The sequence below is a fragment of the Pteropus medius genome, unplaced genomic scaffold, assembly GCF_902729225.1.
Source record: "Pteropus medius unplaced genomic scaffold, Ma_sr-lr_union100, whole genome shotgun sequence".
Lineage (NCBI taxonomy): Eukaryota > Metazoa > Chordata > Mammalia > Chiroptera > Pteropodidae > Pteropus > Pteropus medius.
The window spans coordinates 4,482,970-4,504,873 of NW_024344240.1; the positions used below are offsets into that span (position 1 = coordinate 4,482,970).

Sequence of the window (21,904 nt, forward strand, 5' to 3'; positions counted from 1 at the left end):
GCCACACGGCATATTAAAGATCAGAAATGCATTCGCCAGGAAGGGCATGTCCACAGAGCAGCAATTAGTCCACATTCCACAGCCACCACACTGCAAAATGATTACTGAGAGGAAATTTCATGCTCTTGAAATATTTCAAGATTTACTATAAAAAGAATATATATGACATTTCATTTAGAATCAGGAGTTTAACTGGAGCAGAAAAGTGGGCAAGGCATTTGAGAACGGTCTTCAATGAGGGTTAAAATAAACAGCAACAACAACAAATATCAAGACATTAGATCAGATTTAAATTAAATTAAAAGGGACATTCGGTTTCCTGAGCATTTTTAGACATTTTACGGAAATCATGTTACCCAGATTATGGGCATGAATATTTAGAGCTGCTGCTGTCTTAATTGAATTCTTATTTGAAGATATCTCGCTGTCAGAGCAGGGGCCACATCAGAATCATGATAATCAACACATGTACTCATCACCCTCCTGTGGATGAACTCTTTGTAGACCATTTTCAAAGTTTATAATGGGTCCCCCTTTACTGTGCTGCAAGGTCAACAGCTCCCCGAAGTCTCAGCCCTCCACCACTTCTACAGGGAGAACAGGTGGGAGAGAATGATTAAGCAGGTGGCAAAAGTCGTCTTCATCAAAAATGAAATGTAATGTGTAGAAAGCTCTGCTCTCCTGTTACAAGTTCCTAATGCCAGCTCTCAGAAACCCTTCAAACATCCATTTAGTCTTTTGCCATTAAAGTGAAAGGAAACATGTTTTTAAGCGAACGATGTCCATTCAGTACTCATTCACCGCAAAGAATCTGTTGTATACTCCTCATACTTTTCCTTTTTGTCTCAGAGTTACGAAGCTTTCATATAATTAATCCATGAACCCATCCTAGACCCACAGCAAGACTTATGCATCCCCACCTCCTCTTGCAGTGTTTTTTTTTTAAATTTTTCCTCTAGATAACATGTTTCACTAACAAGTGAATGGCATTGATGGACAAGTGGGGCAATATAAAGAAAGATTTTGATCAAAATGCTTGAGTCAGTTGTCCCATGAAAGCATTATTTATATGGCAACATTTTTAGTGAATGAAATGAATGTTTTAAAGGCCCAGATAAAAACGACTGCCATTGGTGTGCCATAAATATTTTTTAGGACCCAGTGAAAAAAATGCAAGTTATTTTTGAAATATTAGGTCCATATTTGGGAACCAATAAAATGGGCTCTCTGCTAATGTAGCATCAAATGTTAGTGTGTTTTATTGGTTTCTTTCAGTTAGAACAACTTGATATTTCAGGAGATACATCCTGACTACAAACTATATCTCTAACTATCTTAAGATTTAAAAGATAAAACATTTGAAAATGAAATCGTTAATTCCCAAACAGAAGCCAAGCCATTAGATTGCTCTTAATCACGGTTTTTAAAAATACGATTTGATTATATATTAAATTTTTAAGGGTTAAAGCTGTTTTTTACTTTAGTGGAAAAGCCACATAATTATTTTATTTTCGTTTGATTTTATTTCACATTATCTTAGACAAATCATTACTTTTATAAAAACATAGCATGTTTAGTGACCATCCAATAATTAGATAGTGTGTCTAGTGTAAATCACATTGCCTTCAAAGTTAAATTCTACTTATTTCTGTTTTCCACATGTCTTGCCCTGTTAGAAAACCTTCTCTTTTTTTAATTTTATATTCATTTCAGGTATACAGTGCAATGGTTAGACATTTATATAATTTATGAAGTGGGGTATCACTTCATAAGAAACATTCTTAATTCTCAGTGATGTTCACTGTAATTTCGGTGCAATGCAGACAGACTCCTTGTTGCAACATCATTTGCACATTTCAGTCTAATCTGTCAGCCATTAGTCTATGGCTCGGAAGTCACACCCCCCTCCTCTACAATTCTACAGCAGTGTACTTTCAGTGACAGGAATTAATCCCCTCTGACTTGTATTATAATTTGTCCCCTACACTGTGAGCTCTTCAAGCACAGGGACAGTCTTTGTTTTTTATCCCTAAGACCTGTCATAGTACCAGGCACAGAGTAAGTGTTCATTAAAATATTTCTAAATGAATTTCCTACCCAAGAAATCAGTACATGAAATTCACTCTTTCTGAGTTCCAGCTGCATCTTCCCAAGCAAGCTTTTCCGAACATCCTTTGTTAAAAAAAAGAAAACATCTAAAAACATCAAATCATACACAGTGTCAATAGCAGAGCCATCGTGATTATGACACAGGCTTTGAAGTCAGCCTTAGACAAATTCTAGCTGGTCCATTTACTAGATAACTGAAGAATCCTACCTCCGGGCCTTTGGTTCTTCATGGGTACGACATTCTCATTTGGTTCTTATGAGGGTTAAATAAGGCAATGCATATAAACTTCTTAGCATTTTGCTTGGTGTATACAGCGGGGCCAACAAATATTAGATACCTTTAATAAGAGGACTTCAGACCACAGTTAGCAAAGGCTAGCTAGCACTGAGTTGTTGAGGAAACTGATCTGTAGACAATTACCTGCTTGTTAAGTATTGACCAGTTCAAATTGGTTCTGCTAAGTGAAGTTTCCTGGAGAAATAGATTTAAAATATGAAAGGGATATTTGCTATTTTTATTAATTGGTACCCAAATTTATTTTATGTCATCATCACACAGGTTATAATTATGCAGAATTATGATCTTTTTTTAACTCTTTAGACATCTATCTAATTTTAACATATATTTGGTAGATGTTAAACCTGTGAATGATAGATAATTCAAATTCTTAATTCCAGTGCTTTAAAATGAGCCTCTATTAAAACCTAATTATTGTTTAAGTGGGTCTGTGTTAGTGGACATTGAAAGATCAAAAAAAAAAAAAATTGAAGATATTTGTCCAAATTAAAATTAGGACATGTAGCTCATATATTTTAAATGAACATGTGTGCTTCTGTAATAAAAATTTTATTATCGCCAAGTCACAGGATAGAGTTTTAATTATGACCTTTATATCAGTGGAAGCCATGTCTTTGGGATTAAAAACCTACTGCTTTAACTAGTCTAGTTAAAGACTATGGCTTGATACATTCTGGGCTCCAACTTTTATAAAAACCAGAGAACACTTCTCATAACACTTTTCTAATTTCATGGTTCAGTGCACAGTCAGTAAAGATTTAAATAATTCAGAAAGAAAGCCCATTCTCTTTCTTTATTAGAAGTTTGAGTCAGGCAAATTCTTTGACATTTAATAGGTTTTTAACCCTTTTAATAACTTTTTATAATGAAATTTATTGGCAGTTGTTTTAAAGAAAGGGTTATTATATTAGCATGAATAGCAGTCAGTAGTTTTTATGATTGGTTTTGAGACCTTGACCTTACATGACTCAAAGTGTATAAAAGCATAAATGAGTGAATAATGTTAATATTAAGTAAATTAAGTATACCCAGAAATATAGAGACTGTATATAACCACATCCATCCCATTATCTAACATGCTATAAAATTTTGGCAGGCAAATATTTGAATCTTTTAATTGTTTTAAAGAAGCTTAAGGTCACTTACAGAGTCAGACACTTTAAAGGAACTGAAAGACATTGTAATTTTCCTCGACTGATTTTACCAAGTTATTAATATACTCAATAGAAGAGGATTTCCAGCCTTTTCCTATCTTAGTTTCATGCTATTTTAATGTTTTATAATATATTATTAAAAAGATTATTGGAAGATTTCCATAATAAAATACTAATTTAAAATTACACTTTTCTTCAAGCCCCCAATAAGTTGGGAGCATGCAAATATTCTGCACAAGGAAGCTATCTGGCCCAAGCAGAATATAAGGCTTTAATTTTGCTTCTTGAGATGTACTTTTAAGTGAATGTCATGTGTATCTAATGATTTAAGAGCCTCTAAATGAACTCAAATATCACTTTTCTGAACCGATGCTAAGAAGTCAATATTCCACTTGACATCGCCACTTTTAGTAGCATCCCATTAACATTCCAATGGAAAGTATGAAATTCAGTTAAATTTTCAGGTTTAAATATAGTATAGAGGATCATTTCAACTGACTTGTGATGCTATAAATATACTGAGCTAGTTCTCACAGGTAAACCACAACTCCCATAGGGCATGTCTCATAGCTTTTCCCAAATTTCTTATCATCTATCCTTCCAATCCATTTTTTGTTGTTGTGGTTGTTTCCATGCACACAATCCTTTGAAAGTGCTCTGAAAATAAGGCACATTATTCAATCCCTTCCCTGGGCACATCAAAGCGGAGGAGATGTGAACAGACATTAGCATGTTTGAATACACTTTAATAGAAGATTACAGCTCGTGAACAAAGCACTGCCTACACTTTGTAGCACAGATGCAAAAGGCACAACCTATACCAAAAGAAAAAAAAAAGCTTCACTGAACCTAATCAGGTAGACCCGAAGCAGACGCATAGACTCTTATCACTGGCAGTGCACAATTTTGTAGGAACTACTAACTCAGATGTTTTGGGAATCAGAGGATGAACCAGATGGTCCCCCAAACCCTTTTAAATAAGAAAGAGCTTTTAGTCTGTGAACTTTTATTTCTGGCCATTAATTGGAATTATGAGAGATGTTCCTTGTCAATTAACAGTCGATCTTGCCTGTTGCACATTTTCTCATTTCCTTCATTTGACCCGGGCCGAGGAGCCCTTCCAAGGGCTCGTTGAAGCACAGTGTCAAGCTTGATCATATTGATGCTGGTGTAGTTTAACAATAACAGCAGGAGACAAATAGTGTTGGCATGAAGCCATCAGAAATGGGTGCCTGGATGTGAGCAAAAAACATCTTTCCAACTGCGTGATTAAAAGGCATAACTACACCCCATAACCTCCTGGCCCTCATCATGATCCAAAGGAGAGATTACATGTACAGAGTTGATGGAAGAGAATGGTGTACTATGAACTAGAATATCTTTTTGTGTATTAAATTTTTCTGAACTTTGTATCTACCAGTTAGCCTATGCCCTGATTAGGAAGCTGTTAAAATCCGGGTTATAAGTTCAGTGTTTATCTGGACTGTTTGCTTTCTCACAGTGATACCTGTGCTCTGTGACATAAGCTGCCCGCCCAGCTTATCCTGGTGAAGGGCTCCACAAATGCAAGTTTTGGCTTCCAGGCTACTTGGTCACGATTATGTCAGTGGCTCACTGTGAACTAGAACTAGTTAGGGAAAGAGACACAGAGTAATAACAATAGATAAACATCAGCAACTTCCACAACAACCACAAAAGTAAGTTTACATTTGACAAAGTGTCTTGGTCTTTATCCTAGTAAATCCTCACAAGAGCACTTTAAAGCGAGCATTTAAGGTCAGCACTCTTCCTTCATATTTGTTTCCTTAGAACTTACCACTGTCAAACAAACTACATCGAATACTTACTTATCATATTATCTATTTACCCCACTAGAAAGTAAGCTGCATAAGGGCAGGGATTTTGGTGTGCGTGGTCATCGTGGTTTAACCAGGTGCCGAGAGCAATGCCTGCAACAAAGGAGGCACTCGATAAACATTTGTTGTTTAAAATTCTTATCACTATCTATGGAGGTTGAAAAGTAAGACAACTTGTTAGAAACAGAGCCGGCCGTTGATGTCATGAGCAGGGCTCCTTCCACTGCAGAGAACTGCCTCCCGTCTAGAAAAAGGAGGAAAAAGAAATCAAATAAAGTGGTGTAAAACTGCCTTTTCAGTTACATTTCTAAAAATGGATCCAGATGCATACACGAGAGCCACGAAGACACCTCTTTCTAGGGGCTGTGACAGAAATAAAAGTCGAGTTCGGTCCGGGTGGGCCAGCACCCCGAGGAAGGTCTTTGGGAAGTGGGGTCTCCGCCCTCCCCCTCTGGCTTTCTGATATTCGGTGTCTGATCTTTGCTTCGTCCCTGGGAGAATATATAAAATTGTAATTAATTAAATTAAAAAATTGGTGAATGATCTTTAGCCAGTGTAATTTTTAGCCATGAGTTTTAAAACTCTCCATGATATTTTCCTCTAACTTATAAAATCGCTTGAATTATGGAAAAGGCCACAATGGAGAGGCCACAGTGTGAGGAAGGAGGATGGTGAGGCATTGTGGGAGTTCCTGTGAGTGTGAACATTTGTTTTTTGAGGTGGTTTTAATCTTCTCCAAGGATGGTGGTTGTAGAAAGTGCTACATCCTTCCATTTGGCAAACATCAAATGAATCGTGATCTGGAGTTCTTGCTTTCCTGTGATAATTGGTTTTACAATGACTATTTACCCTAACTAAACTACAAGTATTCCATTTTAGTGTATTTTAAAGAAATCTAAGCCCTATGTGTTCATATATTGTCTTTTGGAAGAAAAGTAGATTCCAAAAGTTAAAACTGAAAACTATTTTGTTTGGGGAACTTTATAGCTGAAATCAAGTTATCCTGACCCAATATTGAGGATTAAAATACATTTTCATAAAAAGGTCCAATCTTTCTTTTGAACCTCATTTTTCCTAATCTTTAAAAATACAGCCTGGGCTTTGCATATGTATTTTCCAGATTTCCCTTCTTCTGACATCAATTATCAGTCTTCGATGTAAAAAGTCTAATAGCAAAATCTTAGTTTATTTAAAATACACACTTTTAAATAACAAATAGATCACACAAGACACTCACATAGCAACAACTTATTTAATTTGTTTGGACAACAAATAATTTAGCTCCCTCTTGAAATGCATTTAGGAAAATAATAAATAAAATTTGATAATTAAATTTACCCATGCACTTGTTCTAGTATATATATTTGCATATTAATTGAATCCCTGGCAAAAATATGTAATCAAATTGGTGACTTAAATAATATCAACATTTACATTTTTCTCATAGCTTCTTAGATTGCATTATTCCTAAGAAAAATGGAACCGCTTAGCCTTCCTGGCCTGATTAATCATACAGGCATGAAAGCACTACCGAAAGCAAGGCTCAGAAGTCTTTATTTAGATGCTAAGGACGGTGTGTGTTTGATAGTGTGTATAAAAGGGACCGAGAGTAAGCACTTGTCACAGCCTAAGCCAGCAGGGTCTCCTCCTAGCCCTGGGGAAAGCACTCAGCAGCAAAGGGTGTCAAATGCTGAAAGACAGGGGTAAATGGAAGGGCTTCAGAGATTCCTCACGTTCTCTTGTTCCTGCTGCAACTGGCAAGCTTCCAGGCCTCGCCTGCAAAGACCACAGAAAGCAGCAGCTGGCGAGCCACATTAGCAAATAAGGCCTCAGGCCTCCCCATGTTCCAGGCTCTGTTCACCAACTGCTATTCACTCAAACAGCTGGATCAGAGCGCGCCAAGATGTCGTTAGGGTTTTATGTGTACAACTGTTTTGATATGGATTGTCTGCTAGAGGCAGAGATAATGATAGCTTTCAAGGCTTGCGTGTTCGACTGAGAAGGATGCTGATATTTGAAAAAAGAAAACAGACTCTGGAAAGATTGTGAAACACGCAGTTTTAGACACTGAAGTGCAGGCCTTGGGTGGTTCTGGTGCCATTCAAGTGCGCAATTCTGATACCATTTAGTCACTAATACAACTAATGTTGTCCTGAGGATTTTTATTCCCCTTTGGTACTACAGTTACAGCTAAACGTTACTCATTTTTAAAAAGAATCCAAGATGAGCAAATTGGGTTTTGTTTTTTTTTGTTTTGTTTTCTTTTTCGTTTTCAAAGAAAACCCAAGGAAAATAAAGGGCAAACACATGCTGAAATATGTATTAGATAGTGCCCCTGGGGTCTCCCACGTGAGGGCTCTCTCCAACCTGGAGTTCTTATCGCTATAAGTGACCGGGTGAGGGGAGAAAGGAACATGGCATTAGCATCAAGCCATGCATTACAAGGTCATGAGGCAAAGTATGTGACATCTGCTTTGGTTTCCTAACTGATTTTAATTGAGCTTTTATTTCCATTAATTGGAATAAGGTTTTGAAGGAACTCAAATGAAATCTTTTCTTCATCATCATAATCCTCCTCCATTATTTTAATTGACATTTTTATTTCTCGTAATTATAGATCAATATTAGTCCTCAATAGCAATCTGTAAAATTTAAGGAAACAGTTTTGATTTTCTAAAAAAAAAAGTAAAATCTAGTATTCATTTTCAATAAATTGTGTTTCCCAATGGAGAGAAATGTATTAAGAGCCATTCAAAGCTAAAATGCCAGCGACATGCAGGACTTTTTGCTAAGAAAAAGTAAAATTCACTGAGCTTGAAAAGAACGAAATGAGAAATACACACAATAGAATATACCTTTGAGACATTTGATTCCTGAGAATTTAGCAAATGCAGTTCGCAAGAGATCAAGGATTTATAACACTATGTATGTGAAACCAGCATCATCAATCCTCATTGTGCCTGGCCTACACATCTATTCAGTGTGACTCAAGAAATGTGTGTTTAGTGCCTACGATACACCAAGATCTGTGCTAGGGCTACGATGGTCAACAAAATAGATTCTATTTCTGCTTTTTTGAGTTTATAATCTGTTAGGGTATATCCATTAAGATTAGGTTCAGCTGCATATAATAAACTCGTAATGATAATGACTGTAAAAAAGATAAGCATGTACTTCCCTTTTTCATTAAAGATTCCCACAGTAAGCAGATTGTCCAGGGACTGGTGGCTCCATGATAATCAGACACACAAGCACCTCTTTCTCATGACTCCAATGTCCTAAGGGTGATGCCTCTTGGCCCAAGACATTTTCCCAAGCTCCCACTGTCAATCTCACATTTTCGCCAGCAGAAAAGAACAAAGGAAGGTGAGCCCTTTCCTTTTGAGAGATTTCTTAGAAATACCACACAACACTTTTACTTGCATTGTATTAGCCAAAACATGGTCACATGGCCACATATAGCTTTTTGGCGAGACAGCTAAATAGAGGTCTATTCCTCAGAACAAACATATAATGACTGTCAGAGGGTCCAGTTCAAGGTTTCTGCCACAAAGGGAGACAGTCATTATTCAAATTTTCTTTTCATCTTGTGACCAACACTAAATGAAGTTCACAGGAAAAAAGAAAAATCAAACTGGTTACAGTTAGTTTATACTTGTAGCATTTATTTATTCATTTATATTCTGACTCAGCAAATATTTTTGAATGCTTGAAATACCGAACTTAATTAGTTGTGTACTAATCAAGATTACTGTCTAGAAGGTTCATACACATTAGACAGAGAAATTTGAAAGTGGTATCCCATAGAGAAAGTACAAACAAAATGTTTGGGCAGTTCAGAATAAAAGAGTTCTTGAAGCTTTGTAGATGAGCTGACTTTTGAACTTGACTTTAAAATATATTTAGGGTGTGGATATGTGAATGTGGTAATGGCATCGTGGAGTCGTGAAAAGAACACAAACATATAAAATAAGCATATTTCATTTCTGCTTTAATTTCTGTTAGGAGAGAGATGTGAGATCATTTAACCTCTTCATCCTTGTGCAAAACAGTCATTCCTACAGGTTGCCTCAAAGGGGAATTATAAGTCTCAGCAGGTAAAAATACTATACAAACCACAAATCACTGAGCAAAGTATGGTTTCTTTTTACTGATTTTTAGAATTTCAGACAGCAAATACTCAGAAAATGAATGTGAACAGAACAGCATGGACAGTGACGCACATCCAAGGGGGAGAGAGACATAGGCGAAGAATAGAAATTAATTGAGTTTGCCTGAACAAGAAACTGTGTGTAGAATAGTTATAAGGAATAAGGTTTACTTGGACCATTGAATGGCATGCTGAAGAGATTGGATTCAATTTGATAGGTGGATATCCTTGGGAAGTTTTTGAGCCCATAGCTCATGAAGATTAATTTTGCAGGACTCTTCCGGGTAGATGAGAAGAGATTCTTTTTAGTTAAGTAGCTATTGCAAGTGAAGAAGTAATAAAGGCCTGATATACGTGAATGAGTGTGGGAATAAAAGGAAAGGCAGATGGAAGAGGTATTTTAAAATAGACTCAGTGAGACTCACAAGAGTTTGATAGAAAAGGACAGAATCAAAAATTACTAGAACATTTTGAGTAGAGGTGATGGGGAGGATGAAGGTGTCATCAACAGAAATTGGGCACATAGTACAAAACAGATTTGAGAAAGAAAACTTTGTTCTTGTTTCTAGCAGGGTGATGGCTGAGTCGTGATGTCTGGCAGGTGGTTGCAGAGTCGAGACCTGGAATTTGGGCCAGAACTGTCCATTTTAATTTCGGATATTCTCCATTAACAAAACCACAGTGAATTTTAGCCAGGTGGAAGAAATACGACCTAGAAATAGGATGTTAGGGAATCATTTGGGGGTGGAGATTGTAGGAAGAAGGGAAGTCAGTAGAGGAGCCGAGAAGAATCAGAGAAAACAGCGGATGTCATTAAGCATGATTTAAGTGAATTATTCATAATACGTTAAAAATTTTGGAGATGAGTAGGAAATAATATTTTGTAAGTTGAGGTTTTGTATTTGACGTTAAGACTTGTAATCAATCAATATCTTTCGAGAAGGAAGCCAATAATCAAAACATTCGCTTACCTTCATGAGCTAACTAATTATTATTAATCAGCAATCAGACTCCATCCAGTTCGATTTTCTGCATATTATCCATTAGGCAGTGATTAATACTGAACTGACTCCTCTGAAAGCAAAGTAAAATGGAAATAGTCCTCCTAAGTCAGAGATGCGACCATGGGTGTTAAGATCTGACTATTTCTAAGTGCGTCTGAGAGCTAAGAGAGAAGTATACTCTCTAACGTGTGCTGGCCACCCACCAGACAAGAAAATTATTCTTTGATTTGGTGTTAAAGCTGCTATCCGTGTGGCCTAACACCACTGGTGACATGATATTTTGAACTAATGATGAGTTTGTTGAAAAAGAGGTACTCTGTTGAGTACTTCATTGTCCCTACCCGAATTGATTCTTTAACACTCTTTAGCCATGCTCACCTCCTTCTACTAATAGTACAAAGGTGAGAATACAAATTTTCATGCTCATAACACTAATTAACATGAGAAAACAATAAAAATGATTAGAAAATGGTAGAAGGTGCTATAAAGTGAAAATGGTAGAAGGTGCTATAAAGTGAAAATGGTAGATAGGTGCTATAAAGTGAGATTGCTTTAGACTTTTGAAGACCTTTGGTTGTGGTCATAAATCTGGAAACTCTATGTAAGTCAATTTAAAAATCATCCTCGGCAATATCATGTTAAAACCATGATATTTCTGAAAGAGTGAGATTAAAGAGTGAGCACCAAACAGATCAATTACAAACTGCTCAAAAAATGCTTTGTAACTTGGGATTTACATGAAAAAGAAATCAATATATCAAATAACTAAATGCTTTTTGAAAGATGATTTAAAGTATGTTTTTGTTAATAAACATTTTTAATTTATTAGACTATAAATAAGTGGCCTCCTATAAACATACATGTGTAAACATGCACCTAAGTGCTGTATTTGGTGCAATTGGGAGAGGAGGCTGCCCTATATAGGACAGGGCCCGTTTGACCATCCATTACTCTGTGCCCACAATGAGAGAACTGTTCTACATGCTAAGAGTCTAAGAAAAAAACACAGTAGGACATTAATAAAATACCCCTTCAACACTTTGGAGAGTAGGCCTGAAAAGATACTTAGTATATACTGCCTCTTCTATGTATTTGCAAAAGTTGGTCCTGATGTTTATGGTACCCTCTGTCAGTAACACAACTTTCAGGAAGTCCGTGAAAGCTAGTGTTATTTCACATGGAGGATCAGATCATAGAAGTTATATGAACAGCTAAGAAGGAACAAAAGGTGAGTGGAGGCAGTAGATAAAAACAGTCCATTTGGGTGGACAACATTTGACAAGGTGTTTTTGATTATCTTTAGTTGTAACTCTGCGGGATACAGAAAATGTGGAATCAGCTGCTTAATATAGTAGGAAATATCAAAGAATTGAGAGATGTAGATTTTAACTGTGTGGCTTGGGGAGGTCATTTAACCACTCTGGGCTTTATTCGTTCATTTATTCATTTATATTTATTATATATTTTCTTTACAGACATTCCACAAGGCAGTACTATGGCCTGCCCCTAGGGTTCCCCTTCTATAGACTGTGAAAATGTCACTAAGGGCCTTTGAAGCTCTATCATATGTCATAGAATAGTAATAACTACTTAATTAGAGACGTCATAAAAATGAGAACTATGAGTTACTCTTGAAGGGTTGGAGGAATTTAGTTTAAACTATGGAGAAAAATGTTGATTTTGACCAGGAAAGCAGCAGGTACAAAACCATGGGCCAGCGTAAGCCCAAGCCAAGAAGAGCCAAATTCTAGGATGCCTACAACTGAAGATGAAGACGAAGCAGCAGTAAGAGCTAGAAAGACGTGAAGGGGTGACTCATAAGAGACCCCACGGTGAAGACGGTAAACCTAAAGCACAGGCAGACCCTGTCTCAGTCACGACTTTAGTTTCAGATGGAACTGACGAGGCTGGTAAAGTGACTAGAGAGCTTTGGTAGAAAATAATTTTATTACCAAAAGAAAAAAAAAAAACCTATGACTAAGTTACTTAATTGACCTTTACAGTATTTCCATGTCATGATAACATTTGCAGACAGGTAATTACTGGGCATTCTGACACCATGTGGGATTTTTTTTTTAACGAAACCGAGAAAGATGTTATTAATTTTATTTTTTTCAGTTGTAAATGTGACTTTAACCACATATCCCTTCCCTGCCTTTCTTTTTTCTTTTTTTCTCCTTGTTTCTCTTGTTTGATAAACCAAGAACTGCATGAAATCACCAAGCCCCCTCACAGTGAAAAACTGCTGCTTCTATAAGTACTGCAAAATAGTCCCCATTATTTTAAGTTTGAAAACGCCAGAGAAACATTAAGTGAAATCCACCATACTCCTTTTGTACAGCAGATTTGACCTCTAGATACGTTAAGAGCTTCATCCTCCAATGCTTTTAATTCTAATCCTTGCAGAGACGAAATTCATTGCTTGAATTACAAGAGTGAGTCTCATTAAGGCTAAGAAGCAGTGACCCAGATAGCATAATGGATTAATATGGTGACCTTGCAACTTTAGAGCTTCACTTTCCAATCTGACGATGCCATCAAATCACTTCAATAGTCAATTAATCAATTTGTTAATAGCAGCCTGTAAGTGTTCCGAGTCTGGAAGTTAGTAGATCATTTTGGCCAATACTCACCTGTGTACTTTTAAACTGAGAACCACTCCCAGAACCTCTCTTAAATAATCAGAATAAAAGAAATAAGGTTTCCTGAATTGCCGTGAATGCTGTAATCTCTAATAATTATATAATTCTGACACTCTAGTAAGCATCAATATTTTGAAACTTATACCATAAATATCTATTAATGATATGTTTGTATTTCATTAGTAAAGATGGACTGTAAATATAATTCATCAGCTCTTGAGTAATGAAATGTGATGTTGATCTAATTTTCAAATTCTATTCTTTTAGTAATAGCACCTTTATATACTGCTAGGATTATTCAACTCTGAAGAGGTGTTGGGGAGGGAGTGGAAATGTATATATATAATTTAGCAGGGCATCCTACAGAATTTTTAAAGTCTAAGGACATTTAAAAAATTTTTTCAGAAACATGTTTTAAAAATATTATTTTTATTCAATTTTTTTGTAGATGCAAGATATACGGAACCCAGAAGGAACTCAATATAGCTCCCATCCTCAGATGGCAGCCATGAGACCAAGGGGTCAGCCTGCAGATATCAGGCAGCAGCCAGGAATGATGCAGCATGGCCAGTTGACCACCATCAACCAGTCCCAGCTAAGTGCTCAGCTTGGATTGAATATGGGAGGAAGCAGTGTCCCCCACAACTCACCATCTCCACCTGGAAGCAAGTCTGCAACTCCTTCTCCATCCAGTTCGGTACATGAAGATGAAGGCGATGAAACATCTAAGGTAGAACTAGGTTATTTCTAGGACATACAGGAAAATGTTTATTGCCTAAAAATAAGTATCATTTGACACCTTCCTTGACGTGTGGTGAGTGCAAGTTTAAATTATCTAAATTAAGAAACATTGGTGGGGGACATACTTTTTTAATGAAGCATGGGGTATAAACTGAACAAATTGAATCATTTGCTTGTCCAATTACATTTTTAAGTCTCTAATAAATCCTTTTAATACAGGTGTATTAAGCATAAAAGTAAGTTGCACCCCCAAAATATAGGGTCTGCATAACCAGTAAGGGAGAATAATTCTTGTAGGACTCGACATCCAAAATCAGGCTGAATTCACCACTCCTTCAAAAATATCACTTTCAATTTAGCAGTTTTATTTTAAGAAGGCAACATCCCAAGGATAGCGCTTGTGTGTGTGTGTGTGTGTGTGTGTGTGTGTGTGTGTGTGTGTGTGTGTGTGTGTGTGTGTGTGTGTGATGTGTGATGAAACCTTTGAGACCATCTGACCCAACCAGAAGATGAGGAAAGTGAGGGGCAGGGATATTAGATGACTGCCTTTCAGAATAAAAAAACCTGAGTGTTTCATTGCTTACCTTTTGTTAACCCCATGTCTGTCTGTCACATTAAGTTATCTGTATAGGAAGACAGGTCTTAAATATCCTTAGATTGGAAAATTACCTGCAGAAGGTAGTTCTTTAAAGTATCTGTGGCAGCTTTTCTAAATGACTGTTCCAAAACCAAGCACATTTTCACTCAAAAACCCCAAATTATCTCTTTATTGCCTTGCTTATCAGGTATCTTCCAGATTTGTCCCAGTGAGGACTCTTGTGCCTAGTTACTATAAAAAATGCCCACATTTATGTGAGTACTTCTAATTCCTCCTCTTTTTAAAAATATTACTAATGAATTGTCACTTGTGACAGTCCTTTGATTCTTTTCACTTTTGTGAGAATTTCGTTTTTGGAAAAATTAAACTTGTCAACATGCCACCAAAGGCAACACTATGGGATTCTGATCTAGTGTATATGGTTAACTTTCTAGCAGCTACACTAATTTTTCAAAGATCAAGGTAAATAGTGACTCATAGATTTATTTAGCCTGATGACAAAGACAAGCCTGCTATATTGAATATATTTTATTATGCTTACTATTCTTGATGCTCTGGCATTTGGAGCCTTAATTTTGGAAAGACTACCCCTCTCCAGACCTAGCTAATTCCTAGAGACAGTAAAGGACTTCCCTGTAAGCACCTTGGTCAACAACCAACCAATCCAGAGTCCACACGCCCAGCTGTCTCCTTTATCAAACTCTCACGCCAAGCCAATAATTCCCCTGCCCTAAGTCACCCCAAGACCAGGTACCAGACACTAGAGACCACCTCTGTAGCCCAGAGCCCACTGACATTGTTCGAACTATCCAATCCAAAGCTTACTCAGGATACGTGCCCTGCCTTGCCCATCCATCCCACAAAATCCCCAATAAAGGCTCTGGTCCATGTTCTGCCCTCCGCCTATCTATGCTTCCTAAACAACCCTACATGGCACGCCATGCCTCCTGTTTCTAGATGTCTGTGAGTATAAACTTCTTCCTTCATGACAGTCTTTTCCATGTGTGCTACCTTAAAACAAAGCCCAGGTACATTTTAAAGCAGCTGCACGACTAAACATCATCACCTGTGCTGATCTCGTCCACTCTCACGGTCTCTCCCTGTTGTCAGTGAGCCAGTCTCTCACTGAGCAAGGTAAAAAGGCAGGAGGAGACATTATTGATATTACATAATAAATAAATTACATAAGGTAAAAAGGCAGGAGGAGACATTATTGATATTACATAAATAATGTATTGGGCTATAGAAAGCCTGACCTTCAACTGATCATTTGGGGGACAAAATAATTTTCTTAAGAAAATAGGTATTATTCAAATGGTATCCAATAGCCAGTGAGTACCTGGATCCAAACGTGAACATCAAGAACTTTGTGTGGCCATGATTTAGATATTGGATTAGATATGGATAATTCAAGATAATTTCCTAAACATAGATGATATATACTATATTACAAGGAGAAAATTATATTCTACTCATGGTAAAGAATATTTGTGCATCTGGATTATATCTTTATAAGTATTCCTTGCTAGAATTTTGAGACGTTTAATGCGAAATTAGTGGCATCTTCTGACAGTAAAGTTTATGCAAGATTATTCTTACTTACAATAGCATTTTCACACTCTTCAACTTATATGAGTAAAAGACTGAATAGAAACCAGAAATTCATAGAATTAACATTCACAGATTCTGCCATTTCCTGTTAACCCACAAGGTCCATATCTTATAATTTTGCTGAGGCATGAATTGTATGCTATGAGCTTCCAGACTGGCGTGAAATTTTGCCATTGAGTAACCTATCCAACCACTCCACATGCACATGGAAGAATAATTTATAGCTCACTATTAATGATTGTATAAGCGGTGTATAATAGAACTTATATTCTATAGTGGTATATTCCTGATTAGCTGTTTGTGAAGGCTTAGGAATGGATTTCTCAAGAATGCCCTCATCAAAATGACTCTTTGTCTCTACAAATATTCTAGTTTATGTTTAGTAGAACTGTATTTTCCATCTTAAGTAAATCTATCCTCCCATTCTACCTCTACACACTGTTCAACCCTCTTAATTGGAGATCCTCCTACCCATTTATTCAAGTTATATTTATTAAATCACTAAAAAAAATCCTGTGATAAAAATGCTCGAGTATTCTTCGTTACAGTTAAAGATTAAACTGAGGTTTTTTTTTTATATATATATATGTGAGCAGGATTTATTGCAACCTCTCCAGTTAAGTGTGAAATAGCATTAAGTCAAAAGGATCATTTAAATCATTTCTAACAAGAGAATTAAAAAAGAATATTTAGTCTCGCACCAGAAAAAGCCTTTAAAGCTTCCCTCTTAACACTCTGTGCTCCCTTAATAATTACATATTAATTCCAGTAAATCTAGTTGAACAATTAAATGAAATAAGTTCGTGTTAACAGAGATATACTGTAAATACATCAATAAAGTAAATTATCACCTTATAAACACTACCCATGGTTCTGATTGCTATGGAGCTGTGTTGACAGCCTAAAGTCATAAACTAGACATACAGGAAAACATCAAAGAAATATAAACGTGAGTAGCTTGTTGTTCTAAGCCTATAATCCAGTACTTGTAATACAACACACACTTTAAGACACTTAAAGTATCTGGCATTACGACTATATTTTTAGCACAGTTTTCCCTTTAAGGGAATTATGGGCTAAGAATCACAATTTATATATTTCCATTCTTTTACTTTCAACCCTTCTGCTTAAAGTAGCCTTAAGTTTTATATATGTCTCTTGTAAATTGCACTTGGTTAGATAATCTTTTACTTTTAAATGAAATTGACTTCATTTACATTAACTTAAGTACCAAAATATTTGAGTTTATTTCACCATTTAAGTATATTATGTTCTATTTTTCCCACATGTTCTATGTTTCTTTTTCTCTTTCTTACCCTCTTTAAGATGGTTTTATTTTTCTCATTCCATAATTTCCCATTTTAAGGTTGGAAATTGTATACTCTTTCTGTCTATTTAGTAGCTACCGCTGGCACACAAACACATAAAAGTCTAACACTGTTCAGTATCTTTACTCTTCTAACATTAACTTTGACTCCAAACACTCTCCTTCCAATTTATACTAGGACAGTTATTGCTGTTGTTTATTTTAATGATAATTTAATTTCTGTCACTGAATAAACAAACTTCAAGAAACATTGTTTTTATTATTTTAGTGTATTTTTTCCTTTAGATTTATTCCCATTATTTTCCCTATGCCTTTAAATTTTTCTTTCGTGAGGATCTATTGGGACCATAATTACCTTAAAAAGTACTTTCACTAAGTATAGAATTTTAGATTGACAGTGATTCTCTTCAATTATTATGAAGGTATTATATTACTTCATTGAGTCCTGATTTTGATGATCACTTTTGAGAATTCTATTACATCACTGTCTTTCCTTTGAAAGTAATCTTCCCTTACTCTAACCAATTTTAAGATCTTCTCTTGCCTTTGGTGTCCTTCGGGTTCACCATGATGTCTGTGGGTTTCTTTAAATTTATCCTGAAATTAAATATTTCTGTTTTTCATCAGTTCTGGGAAATTTTCAGCCATTATTGTTTTTCAGATATTTCCTCTACCCTATTCTTGTTCCCTTCTTATGCTGTAATTCTGATAAGATATGCTATACTTTTCCCTGTCCTTCATGATTCTTTTATATTATCCATTTTCTTGCCCCTCTGTATTACATTCTGATTAATTTATTTATATCAATTTCATAGTTCATAATTCTCTCTTCAGCAATATCAGGTCTGAAACTAAAGCTGATCTATTGAGGCTTTAATTACAGTTATTTTATATTTCCAGTTTTATCTGTTTCTCAGATTTGTTTGGACTTTTCTTTAGTTGTTTGCTCTTGATCCATATACTTAACCTCTTTTGTTCCTTTAAGCATTTGCTACTTTCAATACATGAAGTTGTTTGGGGTCCGATTCTAGTGTCTGTAGTTGCTGGGGTTTTTGGTCTTAATACCTTGTTTCATTTTGCTTTTTTGCTTTTGGAATGAGAGCTGATGTTGATGAGAACTTTAGGAGACTTCTGTTAGATAGACCTGGTTTGAAAGTGGATTCCTCTAAAGATGATTTGTGTTTGCTTCTACCAAGTATCTTGGACCCTTACAATCTAGAGCAACTCTTGCCTTACACTTTTTAAAAATTATCCAAGTAGCATGAATTCAGGGTTAAATCCTTAAAAATGCTGTTTGTGAATTATCACAAAAGACATTTCCCCCCTCTCCATTTAGTATTATCCTTTCAGGTCTTAAGAAGACACATGTAAGAGAAATCATTTTATTTCTCTTTTGTTCTGAGAGTCTAATTCTTTTCCATTCTGACTTTAACAGAAGCTCTCTTTTTAATACCCCACTTTCAGCCAGCAATGAGTTTTATCTTCTATCTACTATGCCTTTGACTCAATTTCACCAAATTCAACAACTATCTTCAAGATAAAATCTGTCTTCAGTACTTTGCTTACTTATCTGGGTTCCTGCTTTCACTTAAAAAATTTGTTTTTAAGAGTTTCTTACTAATTAGCTAGTTTCTCAATGCATGTGCTTTGCCATTCTGGAGTGAACGAGAAGTGTTGTTGTTGTTGTTGTTTTCCTTAAAGCAAATAGGACAAGTCACTAGACTTTTCTTTTTTAAAAAACTACTTTTTGTTTACTACTGTTCTGAAGGCAAGAAGATTCCTGAAACCAAATAAAAATGATAAGCAGACAGGTTTTTATAAACATTAAGTGAAATCAAGCAGTGTTAGCACCAAATGTCAAGTCAAATTATCTAGCAATAAGACACAAAACTTAAGATTGAGGCTTCGAAGTCTGGTGTTTTGCACATTGAACCGTGTTTATTATACAATTGTTCAACACTCCTCATGCTATAATATGTATGATATTTTTAAAGAAGCCTTTATTTCCCAGCAATAGAAAAAATATATATTCTTCATTTGTCAAATTTAAAGTATCCCAGTGGTTAAGCCTGAACATAACAAAGTAGTTCTGGGGAAAATAATAAAATTCAGTCAAACAGCTAGTTAGTACTCAATTTCAGATAATTGTTCCTAAAATTAATTTAAGTAACTAAATTATACTAGGACAGTATTTTCAAGGTGTGTATGTTGTTAGGTGATTTATACCCTAGGTAAATGAGCATATTTGATTAATTCATGGAATAAAAATAAAGTGAGGCTAAACATAGACACCTGGCATTTTATTCAGTGGGACCGTGTCTCAACAGCTGGTGCATTCTTTTAAGGCAGGAAAAACCCTCTATCCAAAACAGCAAGAAGTAAACCTAATGGCACAGACAGGAAAAGTTAGAAAAGGCCAAATGAATCCAACAAAATTCATAAATATAACAAATAGATGTATATAATTACAATTGACTCTTCCTCACTTTAAAGTGATTTTTCCAGACAGTAGCCCAATTTTTTCATCCTACATAAGGCTACCGAATGTCTTAGCCTAGCTCGTCCTGAAACAATACTCAGCTATGTTTGACAGAATCAAGGATTTTTAAAAATGGATTTGCTTTACAAACTATGATACAGATACAATGCCTCATACTTATGAATCATTTCAAAAGTATAGCATTTTATATATTTTTTTCTGTAGTTGATGTTTTGAGTCATTGAATGTACCATTATTATTAATGATAATAATAAGCCTGATTGTAAAATGAAAGAAGTAGTACAGCCCTGCTGATTTCACAGTAACTAGATGACTTACTTTCCAAGTTTATTTGAAATTATTCTCATAAGGGGCTTTTAGGTGGCATTGTTTAGAAAGAAAAGAGAATGAATTTAAGTAGCAAAATTTTTCACTTACAGAAACAATACCATCACAAAAAGTGCTGTGATATGCCCTGTTTTCATGGCGAAGATTTTATAATATTTACTTTATATGATAAGAGTTATAAGTAGAGTTCTGTGTTGTTTGTTCAGCCTATTATGCAGATGGTGCTTGATTAAAATCTATTTTAAACTACAGCGATTACTGCAAGATAGTGTGCATTAAACAGCTCTCCCAGCTCCATTACAGGCTGTGGGACCGCGGCAGTTTATTTTAAATATGCTTATAGACATTTCTAACTTCTCCAGGGACATTTCAACATCAGTGATTCTCTTTCCTTGAGAGTCTTAACTCCTGTGCTCTGTATTCTTAACAGGCATTATCTAAGCCATACCATTAACACATGCTTTTTTAAAGTGAAAAATTATTGTTTTCTTGTGATAAATAAGTAAATACATCACTGTAATTAAGCAGTAAGACATGAGAGGAGGTGGATTACAAAAACCTAAGGATACCTGTAGGGGTTTTAGAAATAAATGTATGTTTCCAAGTAAGTTACATTAAACACACGCTTCTGTGTGAAGCTTACCTGAGAGTATATTTTTTATGTATTTGTGTATGTATTTATTTAATCATTAATGCTTTAATTGGATAGGATAGGAAATAAGTCTATGGGTGATCAGGATTATAATTTGGGCTTCAATGCAGCCATGTTCTTAGTCGGTGTAATTTTCATACAACTTATGTGTCTTAAATGTGTCTTATATGTGTCTTAAATGTCCTGTGTCTTGTAATTCTAAGCCTCAGCTCCTGTAGGGTAAAGGAATGGAAATGTGTGATGATCCACTGCACTTATGATACTAGAGTGATGCTGTGAGGATGGCAAGCTTCACAGGAGCTAGTCCTTACTTTCCATGTGCTTGTCATTGTGGGATTTATATTTTTGCATTACATGGTTTCATCTTTATTCTAAAGATTATGATGTTGGAATTAAATTAAACTCTCCAGTCTTAGAACCCTAGTAACTTTAAAAATAGTGTACTCTAGAACAATGCCCAATACACAGTGCCATACTATCCAGTACAGTAGCCACTAGTCATGGATGCCTGTGTACATTTAATTCTAACTAATTAAAATTAAATAAAAATTTAATTCCTCAGCAGCAGTAACCAAATGTGCCCTATAACCACATGTGGCTAGTGGCTATGCTTTCAAACAGTGCAGAGAACATTTCCATCTTTTCAGAGAATTCTATGAGACAGTGCTGCTCTAGACTTTAGAAGTCGGGGCCTCTTTGACAATTAGGACATGAAATTATAAACTTTCATTCATCTAAGTAAGAACTCAGGATCCAGACAATACTTAAAATTAAAGTCCAGAGACATATTACAAATCCATTTGGCTAATTTTTCCATCATAATCATATTCATCATCACTATGTTCATTCCAAATATTTAGTGGTCAAAAAAAAAAACAACAACAGATTTTTGTTACACAATTCATTACTGGCATGTAATGTGAATCTCAATTACA

The 21,904-nt window shown here is 35.6% G+C and overlaps 1 protein-coding gene across 4 annotated transcripts in view; it reads left to right on the forward strand.

Moving 5' to 3' along the window:
• TOX (thymocyte selection associated high mobility group box) overlaps positions 1-21,904 on the forward strand; it is a 279,011-nt gene that overhangs the window by 221,662 nt on the left and 35,445 nt on the right. For all 4 annotated transcript variants that reach the window (XM_039868877.1, XM_039868879.1, XM_039868878.1 and 1 more), the window contains exon 4: positions 13,662-13,943. In XM_039868877.1, the coding sequence (XP_039724811.1) occupies positions 13,662-13,943 (282 nt within the window). The remainder of the gene's footprint in view (positions 1-13,661; positions 13,944-21,904) is intronic.